The sequence below is a fragment of the Pteropus medius genome, unplaced genomic scaffold (assembly GCF_902729225.1).
Source record: "Pteropus medius unplaced genomic scaffold, Ma_sr-lr_union100, whole genome shotgun sequence".
Classification (NCBI taxonomy): Eukaryota; Metazoa; Chordata; class Mammalia; order Chiroptera; family Pteropodidae; genus Pteropus; species Pteropus medius.
Window position 1 is genome coordinate 4,097,198 of NW_024350923.1, and position 19,462 is coordinate 4,116,659.

Consider the following 19,462-nt stretch of genomic DNA (forward strand, 5'->3'; position numbering starts at 1 on the left):
GGGCAAGCCTGTTCTTTCTCTGCCCATCGCCTCACAGGGCAGACTGGGCCCTGCTCGCCTTGCCTCCACCTTCCAGAGGGCCGGGTGTGGACCCCAAGCCACAGCTTTCCCCTCATGACACCACTTCCCACCCCTGCTTCCTGCACTGAGGGCTGGGGGCTCACGATGGCCCAGAACAGACTCACGGACCCACAGGAGGCCAAGGTGTGGGTTGATGACATGACTCTGAGCTGACCTATCCCCTCCCAAGCCTCCGCCTGTCTAAAAAATAGGCTTCCATGAGTAATAGGCCACAGGTGGCAAGGTGAAGAGCAAGGCCACAAAGAAGCTGCAACGGGAGAGTGGGCAGCACTCGCTTTATTGTACAGCCCTCCAGACAGATGGACGCCAGCCCGGGGCAGTGGGCTCAGGAGGCGGCTTGCCTGGCCTGGTGCTGCAGGGCGAACCGCTGCATCCGCTCCTCAAGCTCCGGCCGGAAGTGGCGGATCAGGCCCTGGGGGGCGGGGAGCACTGTATAAATTGAGGTCTAAAAATCTCCCAATACCCTGGGCTCTCAGCACCCCCCACCCTAGTGCACCAGCAGGACAGTACCTGTACGGGCCAGGCGGCCCCGTCACCCAAGGCACAAATGGTGTGGCCCTCTATCTGCTTGCTGATCTCCCACAGAGAGTCGATCTCAGCCGGCCGGGCGTCCCCCCTCACAAAGCGGGCCATCACCTTGTTCATCCAGTCCACACCTGCAGCCACAGCAGCAAGAGAGGGCGTGATGGTCTCCTCTACCTGGGGCGTGGGGGATGGCACTTGATGGGTGCAGGCCACAGTGGGTGGGGACTAAGAGAAGCCACAGTAGACCAAGAGGCAGCAGCTGTTTACTCGGGGTGCAGAGCCCACCCGTCATGCACCCAGCCCAGGGTGAGCCATAGAGAAAGCCCCCACCCCACCTGGGGTGCTCACCCTCACGGCATGGGGTGCACTGGCCACAGCTCTCGTGTTTGTAAAACTCGATGAGGCGGGCGATGGCTTTCACAATGTCTGTCTGGAGGGACGAGGGACAGTGAGCAGGCACCCAAGGCCTGGGCCCCAGCCCTCAGCCCCCAGCAGCAGACCCTCCTGATCCAATGCCGTTTGGCCACCCCCTCACCCCCACCCTCCGACCCGGGCATCCTGTGCTGCCCAGACTACACGGGCGCCCCCCGGAGCAGCCTTGCTCCCCTCCCTTCAACCTCACAGAATATCAGGCTACAGGAACCAGGACCCGGGGCTGGCAAGAGCTCTCAGACGCCCGGGGAGGGGTACTAAGCAGGCTGGCGTGAGGCAGGGACCGGGTGGGGCGTGTTGGCCAGCCCTTACCGAGCGATCCATGACGATCACCGCGGCTGTGCCCAGGCCTGTCTGCGCCTGTACCAGCGCGTCGAAGTCCATCAGCACCGTCTCACACACGGACTTGGGGATCAGCGGGGTGGACGAGCCGCCGGGGATCACAGCGAGGAGGTTGTCCCAGCCACCCGAGACACCCCCTGGGGCCCCCGTCAGTCCCCAAAAGGATGGCTGGTCAGGACTGGGGCCAGAACACCTGCCTAGTCCTGAGCCCAGGACCTGTGAGCCCCGACCCCACCCCCGGCTCCTGACGCCCTTCCAGCCCTGGCTCTCTTCATGGACACCCTGTCCTGTCCCCCACTGATGGCCCCGGGCCTCACCAGCGTGCTTTTCAATCAGTTCCTTCAGCGGCACAGACATCTCCTCCTCCACGGTGCAAGGGTGGTTGACGTGGCCGGAGATGTTGAACAGTTTGGTGCCTGAGTTGCGCTCACGGCCGAAGCTGGCAAACCAGGCCCCTCCACGGCGGCAGATGGTGGGGGACACCGCCACCGTCTCCACGTTGGCCACAGTCGTGGGGCAGCCAAACACTCCTGCGGGAAATGGGACAAGAGACTGGTGGCTGCCAGGGGTGGGGGCAGGTTGGGTTTCTTGGCAGTGGGGTCTGTCCCAGAGACCTGCTTTCATGGCAAGGAGCTCCCTGCGTTCACCCCTCTGTCACTTATCCCCACTAGACTCCAGCAGGAGCTGCATCGCCTCATTTACCACCCTGTCCTTCACTCCTGGAGGGCTGGAAGGGACTTGGGTGCCTCACGTGGGGCCTGAGGCAGGATGAGGCAGCTGGCACTGCTGGAGTGTCTATGTCGCTTCTCCCCTACTCTGTCCGGCGCCCAGTGCAGCAGGAACTCGGAAACTCCCTAGGAACAACCAGTGGGGACCTGCAGACAAATCCCGGACTCCATAGGACAAGGCCCGGGCGGGGGCCGGGGCTCACCCACGTCGGCGGGGAAGGGTGGCTTCAGGCGGGGCTTGCCCTGCTTGCCCTCGATGGACTCGATGAGCGCCGTCTCCTCCCCGCAGATGTAGGCCCCCGCCCCCCGCAACACGAACACATCGAAATCGTAGCCGGAGCCACAGGCGTTCTTGCCAATCAGACCAGCCTCGTAGGCCTCTCGGATGGCCACCTGTGGGACAGAGGTGTAAGGGCACTGTCCCCAGGAGCCTGGGAACACTGTGTATGGGGTTGGGGGTACAGGCCCCGTGAGTCCATCGCCAAATCCAGGGTGAAAGTTCTCTTTGGACACAAGTGGAGGACACTCTGAGGGGGTGGGGACTTCGACAGTGTGCATGCTATTGCGATAACACTTAAAAATCCTCCAAATATATGCATTTAAAAAAAAAGATTTTAGGAAATACAAATTTAGCGAGCAGTTTCTCTAGGTAGTGAGTCTGGGAGGTTTTTCTCTTGTGTGTGTGTGGCTTCCTATTTTTATAATGAGTAAGTACTGCTCCTACAATAGAGGAAAAGACCCTACCAGTTTATTTAAAAATATGTAACTGTAGCTCTTGTGCACAACGCTACTATGCGCCACGCACTGTTCCAGGGGCTGGTCCCGTAAACCTGTGCTGTGTAGGCGCCTATTAGAAAGGTGTGACTCGGGCCCTGGACCAATCACTACGGGCATCACCAAGCTGAGAATTACTGAAATGACCCCCGGACTCTTCCGCAGGAAATAAACCCTCATGCGAGTTCCCTAGCCCCCTGGCACCCTAGGAGTCCAGGAGCCCTGGAAGGCCTCCCAAGTTGAGGCTCTAGAGGAGAAGCCCAGAGAAGGAGGCTTTGGGGTCATGTCCCATTCATGATGCATGCAGGAGTGACCACCGCTCTCCTGGTTTGACCTTGGACAGATCAAGCACTAAAATCTAAGAACTATGCCAGGTAAGTGGGCATGTGAGTGCACACCTAGCACCTCCTCCTCTGTGGGTGTCCCTCCCCCGGCCCACCTGCAGATTGGAGGCCTCGTTGTAGAATTCCCCACGGATATAGATGTAGGCAGCACGGGCACCCATGGCTCGGCCCCCGACTAGGCAGCCTTCCACCAGCTTGTGGGGGTCGTGGCGCATGATCTCTCGGTCCTTGCAGGTGCCAGGCTCCCCCTCGTCGGCGTTCACCACCAGGTACTTGGGCCTGTTGGGGCCAGCAGGTCAGTTACGCTACTGGGCCACCATGGCTGGGCTTTCAACCCCAATTCTACCCACCCAGGAAAGCCTCAAAGATGTCTCCTCTGGCAGCCAATCCCTCTCCGCCCTCCCAACATGTTCCCAGGAGCTCTGATTGTTCACCACCAATGACAGGGAGCTCACTGCCTATTCTACCTTTGGGTGCCTATGAGCACAGGAAAGGTCTTTGTTCTGCTCAGTCCAAATGTCTCTCCCTGTGCTTTCCCGAGAGCCTACATTCTGCTCTGGTCACAGAGCACCTTCCTGAACCTCCACTGTATCTGTGGGGCCAAAGGAGGTAAGGTGGCCGGCGTTTATCCTTTGCTTTCTATCTGCTGACCAACGCACTGGCCAAAAGCTGTTACACATTACCTCTCCAATCCCTACGCAAAACCCATTTACAAAAAAAAAAACAAAACACGAGGTTCAAAAAGGCCAGGATCGGGGTGGCTCCGTAGTGTAGCAGTCAGCACGTCTGCTTTACACGCAGAAGGTTCTGGGTTCGCGCCCCAGGTGGAGCCACGGACCATACCCCGGGTGCGCCAGGCTCCCCACGTGTGCTGGGCCCCCCGAGTGTGCCGGGATGCCGGGGCCCGGGTGCACGCCGCGAGCGCGTGGAAGGAGACGCCCCGCCTTCAGAGATCCAGTTCTTAAGGGGAGACGGCAACATCCATGGGTCAGGGGTGGAAGCGGTGGTGTGGGCGAGAACTAAGGCGGGGGAGGGAAAGGCCAGGAGACGGCCCAAAGCTATATGATTAGAAGGCAGAGCTAGGAACTGATCAATTAAGTTGGCCTGAGTCGAAACCTTGTGTTAATTCGGCTACCCCTCAAGTCTCCCCTGAGGAAGACCAGAGAGAACTGAGTTCCACCTACTCAATCTCCGGTGACATTTTCCCATTTTATTCACTCCAAGGAAACAACCCAAAGGCCTGGGGAAGCCGCAGCCACCCCCAAGGTTCCTCCTGCAACCCCATCTCTGCCTCCCTACACACACCTGCCATCTGAGGGCTTATTCATGAAGCTCCACTTGAGGCCAGTGGGGAAGCCAGCGCCTCCGCGGCCCCGCAAGCCCGACGCCTTGACCTCACCCAGGATCCAGTCGGGCCCCTTCAGCAGGATCTCCTTCGTCTTGTACCAGTCCCCGCGACTCTGGGCACCTTTCAGCCTGAACAGAGTAGGGAAGGCAGTGAAGGGGAGGCTCTGTCCCGGTACCCACCAGGCTAAGGGCGCCATCTCACCTCCAGTCATGGCGGCCATACAGGTTAGTGAAGATCCGGTCTTCATCCTTCAGTGAGCCAAATGAGGTTTTCTTGGGCGCTGTCTATGGACACAGAAGGTCAGGAGGCCCAGAGAGCTCTGGGGTCATGAAAGGCCAGGCCAGAAGCTATAGATCCTTGGGTCCCACTGATCAGAGAGGGCTGGGCTGAGGAGAAGGTAGGGGCCTAAGCCTCAGGTGTCATAACTACCACCACCGCTTAGTAAGCACTTCCTGTTTGGCAGGCACTAGGCTAAGTATTTTACATTCGAAACCACACTTCATCCTCATAACCGTGAGACAGGCATGATTTTACAGAGGAGGAAACTGAGGCTCAGAGCAAAATGAACATATGGAAGGGCTTAGAGCCAAAAACAGCCAATGGAACTTGAGCTCAGGTGTGTCTGTGACCAAAGCCCACATCTGAACCACAGCACCAACTATCTTCCCGAGCCCAGTGCGATGTCATGTCCACTTACTTGTCTGGCTGTCCTGCTGGACTGAAACTTAATTAGGCCAGCACCTTATAGTACTAACTCTGAAGGCAAAATGCTTTTACTGATGGAAAAGACATGCCTCACTGGGGCTGGAACACAAAAGTGATTGAGAGAGACCCATCTGGGGAAAAACTGATGAGAAGAGGTGGCGTCTGCAATGCCATATATAACCCAGGGGTGAGCACCCCGACTGAGGGCTAGGGCAGACTGGCTTCTAGACTTCCATCGCCTTAAAAGCCACTACGGGTAGCAGAGCTCTGGACTGGGAATCGGGAGGCGCACATCCCTCTCCAAAACTGTTTTCTGCATCTGTAAAATGTGGCAATGACACATTCACGCCCCACAAAGCCACGGCAATGAGACACGGGCCCTTCGCCACCTGCAAAACTTCCCGCCAGGCCGCGGGACCGTTAAGGAAGGGAAGCCAAGGAGCCGGGGGGTTGGCGCGGGGAGAGGAGTCAGTCTCTTACTGGAACCCTACCTTCTACACCCTGGTCGGAGAAGCAACCTTCCTGCCGGGCTGGGGAGATGAGGAAGGTTCTCTAGGAGGCATTATAGACTCAAGAGACAGCAGCCGCAAAGACGCAGCAGGGAGACCCGCCCGCGAACACCCCTGGCTCCAGCCAGGCCGGGACTCACCGTGTCGCCGCTGAACCGTACAGACACCCGCGCGGGGAGAGACCCGCCGAGCAGCCGCCGTGCCGCCAGCATCGCGGGAACCAGCCCGGTCACCTCCTGCTGTCACCTTCACGTCTCTAAGGCAAGAGGAACTGGCGCGACCGAGACGCTAGGCGGCGCACAGGAAGTACATCACGCGCCCCGGCGGCGACGGCCCCGCCCCCTGGCGGAAGTGACTGTCTGCCGCTGAAGCTGCTGGGAAATGTAGTCCCGCCGGCATCCGGCCTTCCTGCCTCACGGCGCCCGGCTCGCGAGCGCTTGCTCACTGGCATAACCGCTGGCCCACTTCCTTACTCGCCTGCTCGGCTTCTTCGCGTTCGCTTCCCGGCCCCCAGCTTTTCAAACTTCAAGTAAACCTCGCATGTCGCCTTCTGCCGGGTTCTGGTGTTTTCCACTTTCTACGGGTTCAGCATTTAATGTGTACCTGCCGTATGCACACGTGTATGGGGGGAGGAAGAAAAATCAGGGTGCTTACAGCCCGACCTTCGTGACTGTTCTGTCCCAGTCCAAGCCCTCCTAGACGGTGATCCCGCGCAGCCCTCCCTACCCTGCACCCCCGCCCCTGGGCAGTGGATGGCACATCCTCTCTCAGTCGCTGATAAGCTCTCCCAACCGGTCCCTCCTCACGCGGGGAGAGGCTGCCACTTAGCGCTCCTGCTCAGAATCCTGGCGTGGCTCCAACTACCTTCGCAATGGGGCCCTGGCCTGGCATTTAAAGACTCCGCCCCTCCCCTGCAGGGTCATCACATCACGTCCCCTCCCCCCGGGACCCCTTCCTCTTGGGGCTTTAGGGCATTCGTGTGTCGGCCCTCCCACCACCGGATGCTCCTCTGACCTGAGGAGGTGCTCTGTCCTTCGCCTTCTCTGAAGCCTTGGAAGCGCGATTAAGTCTTGTCTTCTTTAGTTCTCTGGAGCCCTCCCGCTCAGACCTTGCCCTGGTCCAGATGTAAGTGTCCTTTTCGGTCTTCTCAGCTCTTCTGCTCTCTCGCCCTGTAATCATTCTTGCGTATCTCTCAAGAAATGCGCGTATCTCTCAAGAAATGCGCTGTTTACAAAACTCATTTGCCTTTATTTTCTTATGTACTGCCACAGCAGCCCTGGATGGTGTTCATTCCATTCTATACATGAAACGAATTGAGGCCCATGGGTTTCATCCCTTGTCCATGCGCATCCACTTGGAGCTGCCCGGTGGTAGAGCCGGACTCAAACCCAGGCCTTTCTTTCTTCCCAGAGTTCCCCCCACAGGGCAAACCCACAGAACAATCAACACACGTGTGACAGTCATCGTGGGATGTCAGTGGTATTTCCAAAGGAGGCACCAAAAGCATCACACCTTGTCTGAGGTCTCGCAGGTGGGTGGAGCAGTGCCAGGCGGAGGGCCCGGCAATCCTTGCTTCCAGCCCTGGCCCCCTCTCCTGGGTAGGGAAAGAGATTGCCCAGACACAGCTGGGGATTACACAGCTAATCCTGGGCTCAGACCTGAGTCCATAGATCTCTCCTTCTGGGGTGGGAGAAGGCGAGCAGGATGGAGCCAGAGGGTGGAGTCCTTCCTCATCCCTCTCTAACTGGGTCAAGGGAATGCAAGGCTCTGGGGAGAAGGCAGCCTGGGGATGTGGACGGGAGACAGCTGGGAGTGGGGTGATGAAATGGAGAGTGAGGGGCAGGATCTGTTCACCCAGTGCCGGGCTCTGTGCCAAGTCCTTGCCATGTATCATCTCCTTAATCCTCCTGTAACCCGAGGCTTGGGAATGATGAGCTTTTGTTTTCAGAAGAGGACAGTGTATCAGTGACACTGAGTGGCCTACCCAGGATGGCACAGCTGCCAGAACTCTGCCTGAGTTCTCCTGATCCTACATCCCCCACTCTGTCCCCACCTACCAGGCTCCACTCCATGTCACCTCCCAGGAAGCCCTTCTCTGAAGCGTCCGAGGCTCTCGCCTCTCTCACCCTCTGCACCTGCTCCGTCCTACGTCACCGTCCATATCTGCCTCCCCCACCAGCTTCTGGGCCAGAGTGGGGAGGCGTCAAGATCCTCCGTCCCCAAATCCACTGCATCCTGTCTTCTGAACACCCCCAGTTCCTCTGCCTCAGGCCCCGCCCCATGACCATGGCCCCTCAGCTTTCACCTGAAATTTTGCAAAGCCTTCTCAAGGTCTCCCAGTCCCACATCTTGACCCCTCCAGTGCCTTCTTGGCACCCTGGAACTGTTGTAAACCTCAAATCCACTTTGTCTCTTCCCTGCCTGAGATGCTTCGTGATTCCACAGTGTCCTCAGGACAAAGCCCTAGCCACTTGGGCTGGCATTCAAGGTCCCGTGCCTCTACCTCCCCAGCTCCAGCTCGGATGGCTCTGCCCACGCAAGCTAGGTTTGCACTGGAGGACCCTCCTTCCTTCCCTTCCTCTTCCTCCTCCTGAGAAGCCCTCTGGATGTCACTTCCCCAGGAAGCTTTCTGCCACCGCTCCATTCAACTGTCTGGAGCCACAGGTCCAGTGTGACTCCGGCACGATGGGATCTTGTCTCTTCTCTGACACCCAGCACAGAGCTTCTCAAGGGAGGCACTCAGTTTTAACGGTCATACCTACATTTCTTTCTCCACTAAAAACTAATTAACGTATCTATCCTCCTGCTAAATATGAAACAAACACAAAAACAGGATCTCCTCCCTCTGGACTTCCTTCCCTCCCAAATCCTACACTCGGGTTTTTTGGGCTGGCTCTGTTTGTCACCTGACAGGGAGGACAGTTCTGGCCCCCCGCTTCGTTCTGCTGGCAGAGACCTGGCCTCAGTCACAGGGGGCTCTCGGCGTTGTTCTCCAGAGCTGGACACGGACTGAGGACCTGGCCTCAAGCCCTGTGCATTCAGCCTCACTGTGTTCCTGTTCTCCGGCCGGAACGCAAGGCTTCGGCTCACGCCCCAGGCTGTGGGTTTCTTCCTATTTCTTTCCTTCAGAGGGAGGTTTATTTCAAGTCTGCACAGAATTCCCTTTTCTGTTTCCATGTGGCTGAGACTTCGTTATGAACAGTTCCTTCTCTGATTTTAATGTGTTTGAGAAGGACCACGTGGATTTCGGATTGTACTCTGCTATCTTGACCTGGAAATCTCTCTTTTTTTCCTATTCATTGAAGCTGGAGAAAGTTAAATTGGATCCGTCACGGTCGGTGGAGAATACACAGGACAAGGTGAGAGCGTCCGGGGAAGCAATGCGACCATGACTCTGGCCAGGCCTCCCTTCTGCCCCCCAGCACCGGGCGCCCTCGCGTCCTCTGCAGACATTCTGGTCTTGGCACGAGAAGCAGTCTCCGTTAGCCGGCCAGTGTCTCAGTGTCCCTCCTCGCCTTACGCTGGTCCCGAAGCACTGGACACGGGCTGCAGTCGCCATCAGGGAGGACCTGTGAGGTCTCGGTTGGGCACAGGTCCCAAACGCCAGACCATCTCCCTTGCCCCACGCATCCTGGCTCCTCCCTGCAGCAGCGGGCCCACGTCTACCCAGGAGATCGTGTCTGGGAGCCCGGAGTGTCTCTCTCCACGCTGGCCCTTTGCCCACTCCCACGATGCCCCGTGGAATCCTTCCTACGTCCCTTTTGTCCCTTAACACAAAAGCTCGTCTACTCTTTTTCATCTAGTGTAGCCCTTGATGGCTATTTGGGACGACAGTCAGAGAAAGCTTACACGCCCCTTGACTAATCCCAAACTATTAGAAACCTGGGGCTCATCTTCTCCAGAGTTCAGCTTTTAGAAATGCCAGCCCTAGTTTGTAAATCAGCTCAAAACAAAACAAAACCCCGTGGAATGTTTATTATTAGGAACAGGTTGAGCTCTTTGTTTTCTGTCACATGTCCTTCCTCCCGTGACCGCTCTGCACCTTACAAAGACTTCCTTCCTTCCAGTATACAAAACTCGGAGCCACAAAAGACGTGTGGAGGGGACCCCCATCCCTGCAACGGGTCATGACACCACAGCCAGTATTTATGGCTTCCTTTCGCCTTCGTGAATGCCACACTCCCTTGGCCTCCAGCCAGCACCTCAGCTGCTCAGGGAGCTTGACCAGCTGGGGTGACTTAACATCATGGAGATGTCACATCTCTCCAAATTAAACTGTAAACTCACTGCATATTCCAATCAAATCCCATCAAGGAAGCTAAGCAGGGTTGAGCCCGGTTAGTACTTGGATGGGAGACCACCTAGGAAGACCAGGTGCCGCAGGCGAAAAAAATTAAAAAGCAAGGGATCATAAGCTGATAAGGTCCTTGCAATATGTGAGGTCAACCAAGGGTTGCCACGCCTAAAAAAAAATTCCATCAAGGCTTTTCACAGAATTGGGAAAACTGATACGAAAATATAGATAGAAAAGCAAAGGGCCAAGAACAGCCAAGCCAATTTTGAAGAACGAAGTGGGGGTGGGAGGGATCGGCCCTGTCAGATAATTACATAGCCAGAGCAATCAAAGCAAGCAGACCGTTATTTCCCACATATTATGGATGTTTCTTTATCACAATAGCCTGGAAGTTCTGCAGTTTTGGTTTTGATTTCTTCTTTGACATGAATCATTTTAACAGATCTATAAATGTACTTATAAATATTATAAATTTATAAATAGTATAACTATAGACATTAGAGCCTTTTGTTTCCTGGTTTTGTTATTTATGTTTGTTTGTTTTAAGGTCTTATGATGAGAGACTGTTGTCTGGACTATTTCTCTTCTGGAATGTTCTAAAACTTTCTCTGAGGCTTAATAGATGGTTATTGTAGTAAAGTCCCAAGAGCAGTTGAAAGGATGGTGCCTTCTCTGTTTTTTTCTGTTGTAGAGTTTGAAACCTGTTATTTCCAGCTGCCAAAATTCTTGTCTTCTCATTAGCTTTTACTTTATAAATGTAGGGGGTTGGGTGCATAGAGTCTCCTACTTATGAGAGATGGAGTGTGTGTTTTGGTTTTTCATGGTCTGTGTGGATTTGAGGGGATTCTGAAAGATTAGTGAGGAGGACAATTCCAACATTATAAACCACGGGTCTTCCCCAAAACCACACCAGATGTTGAAAATATTTCCTTTGAGTTTACCATCTATCTGATCATCTGATAAGCAATAACCATCATTATACAAGAGAGATCCTTAGTTTGGGTGTGTAGTCAAGTTCATTCATTTGGGGACTTGTTAAGAAATTCATCCCCAGCCCAAGGTCAAAACAAAGTCCCTCACTTTTTTTGTTGTTGTGGGCAGCTCTCCTGTGCATTGCTGGATGTCCTGCAATACCCCACAAACTGCGACAATAAAAATGTCTCCAGACATGGCCAAGTGTAATCTGGGGGACAAAATCACCCCCCAGTTGAGAAAACACTAGTTGGAGTTCTTTATTGTCTATGGGGTGAGGTAAGGATCCAGTAATTTTTCTCAGTATGGTGACTCACATCTACTAATACCAAATAACTCCTTTTCAAACTTATTTATGATGCCACAGCTATTACATAGCAAGTTCCTGCATATGCTTGGATCCGTCGTATGTAGTAGACATTGACTGATGTCACAAACTCTCCTCTTCCTGGGCACAGAGCCCCCTTTGCATCAAAATGGGGCAGAAGAGGAGACTGTCACTTCCAGGGCTGGGCAGCTGGGAGCACCCCCTTCTGAGGACACCTTGTCAAGATATGGATCTGGGGCTTGAGTGAGCTCACCGAGGCTGTTCTCACTCAGGGTCTCCTGCGGCTGGGGGAGCAGCTAGAGCCAGGAATTGAGGCAGGACAGGGCAGTTCCTCGAGTGGGGGCGGGGGGGACCAAGCCCCGCCCCGAGAGAGAAGAGGGTTCTTAGCGGAGAGCATAGAAAGAATTCAAACACATTCCAAAGCTAGAGTCAAAAGGAAAGTTTATAAAAGGGGAAAGCAAAGACAAAAAGTCAAGACAAGGAACAGAAGCCCCGAGTGTCAGGGGATCCAGTTCGTATACCATTCTTGAGTTCCTGTGAGTTACAGAGTCTTTGTTTACCCGTTTCCTTTGATACAGACAGACGGGATGGAAAGAGTGTGTAGCGTGAAAGGCCTAGCTGGCAGTTCCCAGACTTTGATCCATAGGTTCCCTATGGATTTAGGCATAGAGAATGAACGATTTTATTGTGTGTAGGGCAGTCCCTTAAAGACTTTGTCTTCCCCGTTTCCCCTTGTCCGGGTGGGGAAACGGGTTGTTAGCCATCCCAGCAAGAATCTTCCTTTGCTCTGCAGGTGTCTTCGGGTCTGGCTGCGGGGCTGATTGGCATTTTGCAGTCTCTGAAAGTGGCTCGATTTAACATTTTCTCTTGCCTCCTCCCTACATTAGAACGACTAAGATTCTCTCTCTCTCTCTCTCCCTCTCTCTCTCCCTCTCTTCCTCCCTCCCTCCCTCTCCACCCACCCCTCACCCCGTGGCGACCTCAGGCTAGCTGGGCCTTCTGCATAATGACCAAAATGAGTTCCTCAAGAGAAAATGCAAAGCTGTGCGACCTTCTCTAACTTCGCCTGGGGAGACCACAGTGTCGCTTCCTACAGCCACAAGTCCTGCCCAGCTTCCTTGGGAGGACAGAGCCGCCCGAGCGTCAGAGTATCTGTAGGCATGTTTCAGAATCCCCACAAAAACTCCGATTTTGATTTCAAACTCCCTATCCCTCGTGCGTGGTTTGTTTTTCTCTCCGGAAGGTTGCGTGCGAGTTCTTCATTTTCTTCCCGGGGACTCTTTAATTTCACGACCTGCTTTGGTATCAGTGTTTGGTCTTTTTTTTTTCATTCAATATGCTCTCAACTCATGGTGCCTTTCAATCTGAAAGCTCACCTTCCATCCTGGGAATTTTGTCGTGTTCATTTGATCACTGCTCCCTATTTTTTCCCTACCTCCCCCGACTCTTTCTCTCTGAAGCTCCCCAAACAATACTCTATTTTTCGTATCTTCCCATGCTTTGATCTTTTTGTTCTATTTGTCGTATGTATTTTTCAGTTTTATCTCCTGAGACTTTTCTGCTGTCCTAGTTTGAAGTTCCAAGAGCTCCTTTCGTTCCGAGAGCCTCCTTTCTTATCTTCTGGATGCGATGTCTTTTGTCATCTCCTTGGAGATGATGATTGAAGTTTAAATTTTCTTGTGCATACTGCGTGGTCTCTATCTTCCTTGAGTTCCTTTTGTTTGCCCTGTTTAGTATTATTTCTTTTATGTTAGAGGTTTCTCTCAAATGTCTGGCAGTTACTTTGTGGCAGCCTGACCCTGCCTGGCCGATTCCTGCTAGAACGTTTTGGGTCCTGACTGCCCTTCCCCCACCTCAAGGACTCTCCAACTAACATCATAGCTTGTTTCATAGCTTGCCAACCAATTAATATTCTTCCTTCTATCTGTGGCTGTGTAGGGATGGCAAGACTATATAAAACTGTTATATTACAATGGGGGCTCAGCCTTCAGATAAGAATCTGCCGTGCGGGGTGGGCATCAGTAAACGCTGCTTCCTGTTTGTAGCCTCAGTGTCCCGTCTCTGTCTCTCCCTTTGAGAATCGCAACAACTTGTCCCTCGATAGCTGTTGTGTTAGGAGTGAGCAGGAAAGCTGAGGGAAGTTCTGGGCAAGAAAGGGTGGGCTGGAGGACAACTCAGCGACACACTCTGGAGGGTTGGCCCTGATTGTTTGCAGCCTCTTTCTGCAGCGTGCGTACCGTGGGGAAATGGACGATTGCCTGTTTGAGCTACCCCCAAGGCCCCCTCTCCCTTAAACATTTTTACCAACAACCCAACGCTAGTTCCCCAGTCTTTCCTCTCCTAAGCTCCTGGATGCTGGCCTCTGCCCAGAACTGGAGATGCTGACTTAGCCTTCTCTTTCCTGGCAGAGTGCACAGTGAGAGGTGCCACTCGAAGTTCTCTGGTGGGAGAGCTTCCTTCTCCAAGGTCCTTCAGGCTAGCTGTGCAGAGGCCTGGTGAGCCATGCTCTTAGGGTTTGTCCTGGAGGCTGCAACACGGCAGGTGCAGGTTAATTGGCAGCACAAGTTTCAGGCCCCTGAAGTTTGCTGGGGCCTCAGGGCTGGCTCAACAGGTCCCACAGGTAACTGCCAGGAGGCCAGCCTGCTCCTGCAGTCTCTAGGAATAACACGTGAAGCCAAACAGCCCTTGCAACAATCTCTCAAACTATCCAGGACTCGATTCCTAAGTGACAGCTTCCTTAATTTTTATCCCCCTTTCCAAGTTAAGACCAAAGAAAGCAACCCAAGTCCGCTGCTGCCATAAGCAGCGACTTAGGACGCCTGCTGCCAGGCGGCCCACCGCCCACCCACGGCTTCCACGCCCCCACCAGCTCACCCAGCCAGGCTCCATCCTTTAGCAACCTGGATGGTGAAATGAGGCAGTGTGAGCGCCTCCTGGATGATCCAGTGTTTCATGTATGTACCAGATGCCCAAGGAAGCCAGGAGAGCATCACATGACTGGAAGGGTGACTAACCCTTCCAGTGAGTCAGCCTGGGCTGCTGAGCCCCTTGGCTCCTGCCCGCACCCTTCCCCACCAGGGATCCTAGGCACCTGCTGTACCACATTAAAGCCATCTGGCAGGCGGCCTGCTGGGACTACAAAGCATGCTTACATAAGTGAACTTCTTCTCTAGAGACCGTGAGAACCTCAAAGGCAGGGACCATGATTAATTTTCTCGGTTTTTTTTTTTTTCCTCTCTTCCTGTTTCTTGAGTTCAATAAACAGACTGGGTGAAGGGGTCCAGGAACACACTCTGATTATGTTTTCGGGTTTCAGGTATCCTAGCCGGCCGCCACCTCCCGAGTTTGACAGGTGAAGGTCCCAAAGCACCCTACCCGAGAAATACAATGTTCACAGCATGACTTCTCTTGCTAATTTTATTGGCCTTGCGGAAGAGCTGGGTGGCAGGCGGCCCCCTGCCTCCTGCCGAGGGTGCCACAAGCTCTCACTGTTTGTTGTTGCCATTGATGGGCAGGTTCACATGCTCGGGGGAGGCCAGGAAGGCCTTGAGCTTGGGCCGGGCACTGAGGCGAGCCACATAGGCCGAGAGCAAGGGGAAGGAGTCCAGGCAGCTGGGGGCCAGGACCTGGTGGTTCAGCAGTAAGTTCAGCAGGTTGTAGTCGGCGAAGGAGATCTGCAGGGTAGGGGTCGGGAGCAGCAGGTGAGAGGAGGCAGGGGTCTGGGGAGATGGGGGTCTTGGGAGCCCAAGCTGTCCCCTAGGTCCACCCAGCAACAAATGGCTCACGTGCTCTCTCTGCACCTGTCTCCCATCTGTAAGAAGAGGGTGGCATTGCCGGGGTAGGACAGGGACGGCCACTCACCTGGTTGCCCACGATGAAGGCCTGGCCCCCCTGGTTCTGGGCCAGCAGCGTCTCAAAGGGCTTCAGGTGCTCTGGCAGCTCCTTCACATAGTTCTCTTTCCCTGCCTCCTGCCAGAAAGATGCCTTGTGTGTCACCCGGACCTCACCCTGCTGCACGCCCCAGGCCCTGCGCTGGCCTGGACACGCCCCCTTCTGGTGGCCCCATCTCAGTGAATCACCGCCCGCCCAGGGCCCCTGAGCTCTTCTGCTCACTCTCCACTCCCAAGCCATTGTCACATTCTGTCCACTTCAGCAGCAATTTCGTCCTCTGCTCCATCCCAGCCTTCACAGGCCTGCTGCGAAAGCCCTGGAGGACCCTTCTAGACCTCCCGCTTCAACTCCACCCTGCTCAGACTCCCAGGCGGGGTGCGGAGGGGGGCGGGTTCAGACCTTCAGGGCCCGGGTCTGCTGCCCCTCCCCACCCACGACCTGCTTCTGCTAAATTGGTCCCAGGTTCCCGAATTTGCTCCATGTCTGCCTACTTTGTGCACCCCGAGAGTGCCAGCACCCCCTTCCAGAAGCTGGCTATAGATCCTTCTCCACCACCAGCACCAGGAAGCCCTCCTGACCACCGCAGCCAAGGCCATCGGGAACCGCCGTGGGCTCGATGTCTCCTGTCCCTGCACTGTTCTGCCACAACCCATCAACTGACTGGGTCCATCCCCCAGGCAGTGAGGCTGGGGGTCATGGCTTGTTCATGACGGCGTCTGGCCCCCAGCACAGAGCCCGACCCAGCCCAGGCCCTTGAGGAAGGGAGGTGGCCAGCAGCGGATGACGGGTGCGGTGCGGGGTGGGAAGACAGGAAGCCCCTCACTTTGTTGGTCCCACATGCCTGCCCCTGGTGCCCATGCTCACGTAGTTGGTGTAGATGAAGGTGCCGTATTTGCAGCGGAGGTCCTCCACGCCGTCATTTACCATGTCCACCAGGGCCGCCTCCCGCTGGTCCTTCCCATACAGCCCTGGGGGCACGGGAGAGCAGACAGCGTGACTGCACTCCTGACACACAACTACCCGCTGATCTAATGACAGGCCACGTGGCTGCCTGTGGGCCAAGGCCAGGGAGAAGGGAGAAGAATGTGGACGGGAGGGACAATCCTGATCCACAGCAGATGCTCAGAACTCAGTGGGAGGCAGCCTAGCATAGGGCTAGGTTTATAGGCAGACCTTGACTTGACCTGGGGCAAGTTGCCTCCTGTGCTTGGCAGCTTGATTTAAATGAAGGAAGCTCCCAGGGCTTGCACTGAGCAGGTGCTCAGGAACGATCGCTGATGCTCAACCACCCCCGCCCCAGGCTCCGCTACTTGAACTCACCCAGGGAGCGCCCCAAGTGGCGCAGGATGGCATTGGACTGGTATAGGGTGAGGTCTCCATCCTGGAACTTGGGGAGTTGTCCATACAGCTGGGGAGTGGCACAGCTCTGTTAGAGGTGCTGAGCTCGGCTGCCCGCACCTTAGTTTTGCTCCCCCAAGGCCCAGCCCATGCCCCCCGTGGGGCACCGGTACTCACGCAGGAGGCCTTGAGAGGGCCCTGCAGCCAGGTCTCCTTGGTCACCACCTCCTCTTTCCAGCTCTGGCCCTGGTCAGCCAGCAGCATGCGCATGGCCTCGCAGCGCCCTGGTGTGGGCAGACAGGAGTGTGGGGACCGGCAGAGACCCCAGCCCCACGGAGCCCTGGGGAAGGGCCATGGGGGTGGGGACTGCCATCTTCTCACAGCAAACAGGAGATGGAATGCTCTAGCCTAGGGAGCTCCGGGACACGGAAAAGGAGATAGGCTAGTAGCCACATGAGGAAGAGGAAGGGTGTTGGGCGTCATCCTACGTGGTGAGGGCCCGTGGGCTGCAGCCCCCACTCCCTCCTCCCTCGTCCCAGTCGCAAACCCCTACCTTGGACGGGGAAGTAGACGATGGCGTAGGGCGGCACTGGAGGGGTCAGGACAGTTTGTCAGAGGCCAGAAGACGGCACCATGGGGAGCAGCGCGCGCGCCCGCCCTCCCTGGGGTCCCACCCCTCGCTCTGAGCGCTCAGGACCCACTAGGGGCTAGTCCCTGCGCTGGCGGCGCCGGGCCCCCCTAAGAGCCTCAAACCCGTGCTGGTGCCCTGGATCCCCATCCTGGCTTTGGTGGCTGGGAGTGAAGGACCTCGAAAGCCCGGGCGTGAACTCACTGGTTGCAGCGCAGACAAAGAAAGCGATGGCGGAAATACGCGGTGCAGCGGAGCAGCCTCGAGCCTTATAAAGTTGTCCGTCCCGCCCCACCCCGCCCCGCCCCTCCTGCCCGCCCCGCCGCCCCGCCCACAGTACTGCGTCACGGCGCCCGCCAGGCCGCTGATCGTGTTCTCACAGTGAGGGCTGGAGTACCGGTTCCAGAATCTTCCAGAGGCCTTCCCTTTACCCGGTCTGGCCCGTTTCCTTGCTTGGGGTGCAGACCCCCGCGGCACAAGCCCTTGCACGTGGACACTTGTTCCCGCAGACAGAAGACATGATGGATACTGCCCACAGCGTAACAGACACATGTGCCCTGTACACAGACACACATGTACGTACACAAACACGCGAGTTTTCACACAAACCACACTCCAAGCTGGGGTTTTCATACCCATCAGCCGTTTGGATGTCACCATCCTGGTTCTCGTTATGTCATATATCCGGGTGCTATCTGCTTACCATTTTTCTCTAAATTACATCATCTCAACTCAAACCTAAATTGATAAGGGGACACTGGACCCTCCCTTTTCAAAAGTAACATTAGCGAGTTTCGGCATTTCTGGCACAGTTAACGCCAAACCAAGCTGTACCCTCGGGTGTCACTGGGATGGAGGACAATTGCAGAGGGTTCCAGGATGAGAGCTGCAACCATGTTTAACCCTGTCTGTCTGCCTCAGAACCCCTCTCCCGAGGTTCAGGCCGCCCGCCCTCTGGGTCCCTCGGCCCCCTGGCTGTGGTGGACAGCACTGCGGCCGTGTTTCCTAAAGACCCTTCTTCCTGCAGAGCTGGCCAGATGAGCTGAGGCTGCAGCTGGGCCCAGGTGGGGGCTGGCCCCACTGGGCAAGTTCTCCAAACACATCCAGGCGGAAGCTTCTGAACTCTGTGGTTACTGGGGAGGAGGGAGGCCTTAAGGGAGACTGATAGGTCCCTCTTTCCCCGAGATGGGGACTCTGGAAGGAGAGGCAGCCACTGGGGAGGGACACCGTGGTCCCTGTCGGGCCTAGTGAGTCCAGGCGGCTGTGGGGTTGGTGCGGGCGGGGCTGGGGGGGTTCTTCAGGAGGCAGAAAGAAAACTCAAACAGGAGCTCAGCAGAGTGGTGGGATCGATCCGGGAGAGCCAGTTGCCTGCCCAGGGCTGATGCCCTCTCTTTCTTCATCTTTGATGCCCCTTCCTGCCCAGAGCGGTAAGAAGCTTGAAAACTCTTTCGAAATGTAAGTAACTTCATGTGGACAATAAACAGATGTTTTCCTCACAGCCCCTCAGCAGGTGGAGTGCAGGGGTGGCACCCTCCTGGACTGGCCCAGCCATAGGTGGTCCAGGCAAGGACAGACACTGTCCTATGGCAGTTCTGGCCCATGGGGGCTGGGCCAAGTCACCATCAGCTCTGTGCCTCTGAGTCTTCCAACACTCTGCAGGTTCCGGCCCGGGGGCCGGACCTCTTTCCTGAGGCCCCACTAATACCTTCCTTACCCCTTAACACACCAAACGCTTGTCTTATTTTTCTCCCAGAAGAGGTTAATTTGTTTCTTTGACTTGTGCTAGAAGCAACCGGAAACTTGCCTTCCCCTGTCCTGCATAGCTGGTATTCAGCCAGCTACAAAAAGCAAAGAAAAAACAAAGCAAAGAAACAGTTGCGATTTTATATGGGAAACAGCCGGAACGTTCCCTTTCTGCTACATTTTCTCCTTGCCTCAAATTCCACAGCCCTGTCAAAGACACTCCCGCATCTCCAAAAATTCACACTTCCACGCACACTCGCACAACCCTTTCACATACTGTCACACACATATGCAGACACATTTACATGCGCGCACACGCACACACACACACACCCCTCGTTGGCACTGGCATCTCGGCGGGCGGCAGAGGCCTCTTTCTCTGGGCTGTCCAGGGCCTGACGGGGACAGCCAGACCTCAGGGGCTACCTGTGTGTTGTAAGAGATGCCTACAGCCCTGGCAGGATGCCTGGTGCTCGGAGC

The 19,462-nt window shown here is 55.7% G+C and overlaps 3 protein-coding genes across 6 annotated transcripts; 1 reads left to right on the plus strand and 2 right to left on the minus strand.

Annotated features, from left to right (window-relative positions):
- Window positions 1-336: 336 nt before the first annotated feature.
- On the minus strand, window positions 337-6,090 carry NDUFV1 (NADH:ubiquinone oxidoreductase core subunit V1). 3 transcript variants are annotated; one of them, XM_039840673.1, is made up of 10 exons: window positions 5,929-6,088; window positions 4,776-4,858; window positions 4,532-4,702; window positions 3,322-3,505; window positions 2,312-2,501; window positions 1,698-1,910; window positions 1,351-1,517; window positions 955-1,036; window positions 592-737; window positions 337-493 (listed from the first exon to the last, which is right to left on the minus strand). In XM_039840673.1, exons 1-10 carry the CDS (start codon window positions 5,998-6,000, stop codon window positions 407-409), a joined length of 1,395 nt encoding a protein of 464 aa, XP_039696607.1. In that variant the 5' UTR covers window positions 6,001-6,088; the 3' UTR covers window positions 337-406. The 3 variants fall into 3 exon arrangements, 2 of the variants coding, with proteins under 2 accessions (XP_039696607.1, XP_039696608.1); XR_005648125.1 differs by having other exon boundaries at window positions 340-493; window positions 592-780; window positions 5,929-6,090; XM_039840674.1 differs by lacking the exon at window positions 337-493 and having other exon boundaries at window positions 586-780; window positions 5,929-6,090.
- A 569-nt stretch (window positions 6,091-6,659) lies between these two features.
- On the plus strand, window positions 6,660-10,740 carry LOC120584638 (uncharacterized). The gene is made up of 7 exons (XM_039840397.1): window positions 6,660-6,675; window positions 6,808-6,913; window positions 7,199-7,319; window positions 8,300-8,459; window positions 8,702-8,888; window positions 9,094-9,147; window positions 9,856-10,740. Exons 1-7 carry the CDS (start codon window positions 6,660-6,662, stop codon window positions 9,917-9,919), a joined length of 708 nt encoding a protein of 235 aa, XP_039696331.1. The 3' UTR covers window positions 9,920-10,740.
- Window positions 10,741-14,781: 4,041 nt separating this feature from the next.
- Window positions 14,782-17,526, minus strand: LOC120584749 (glutathione S-transferase P). 2 transcript variants are annotated; one of them, XM_039840685.1, is made up of 7 exons: window positions 17,444-17,526; window positions 17,165-17,200; window positions 16,789-16,895; window positions 16,594-16,681; window positions 16,138-16,241; window positions 15,244-15,351; window positions 14,782-15,056 (listed from the first exon to the last, which is right to left on the minus strand). In XM_039840685.1, coding segments are annotated over exons 1-7 (633 nt in total). In that variant the 5' UTR covers window positions 17,445-17,526; the 3' UTR covers window positions 14,782-14,867. The 2 variants fall into 2 exon arrangements, with proteins under 2 accessions (XP_039696619.1, XP_039696618.1); XM_039840684.1 differs by lacking the exon at window positions 17,444-17,526 and adding an exon at window positions 17,365-17,404.
- Between the last annotated feature and the right edge of the window lie 1,936 nt (window positions 17,527-19,462).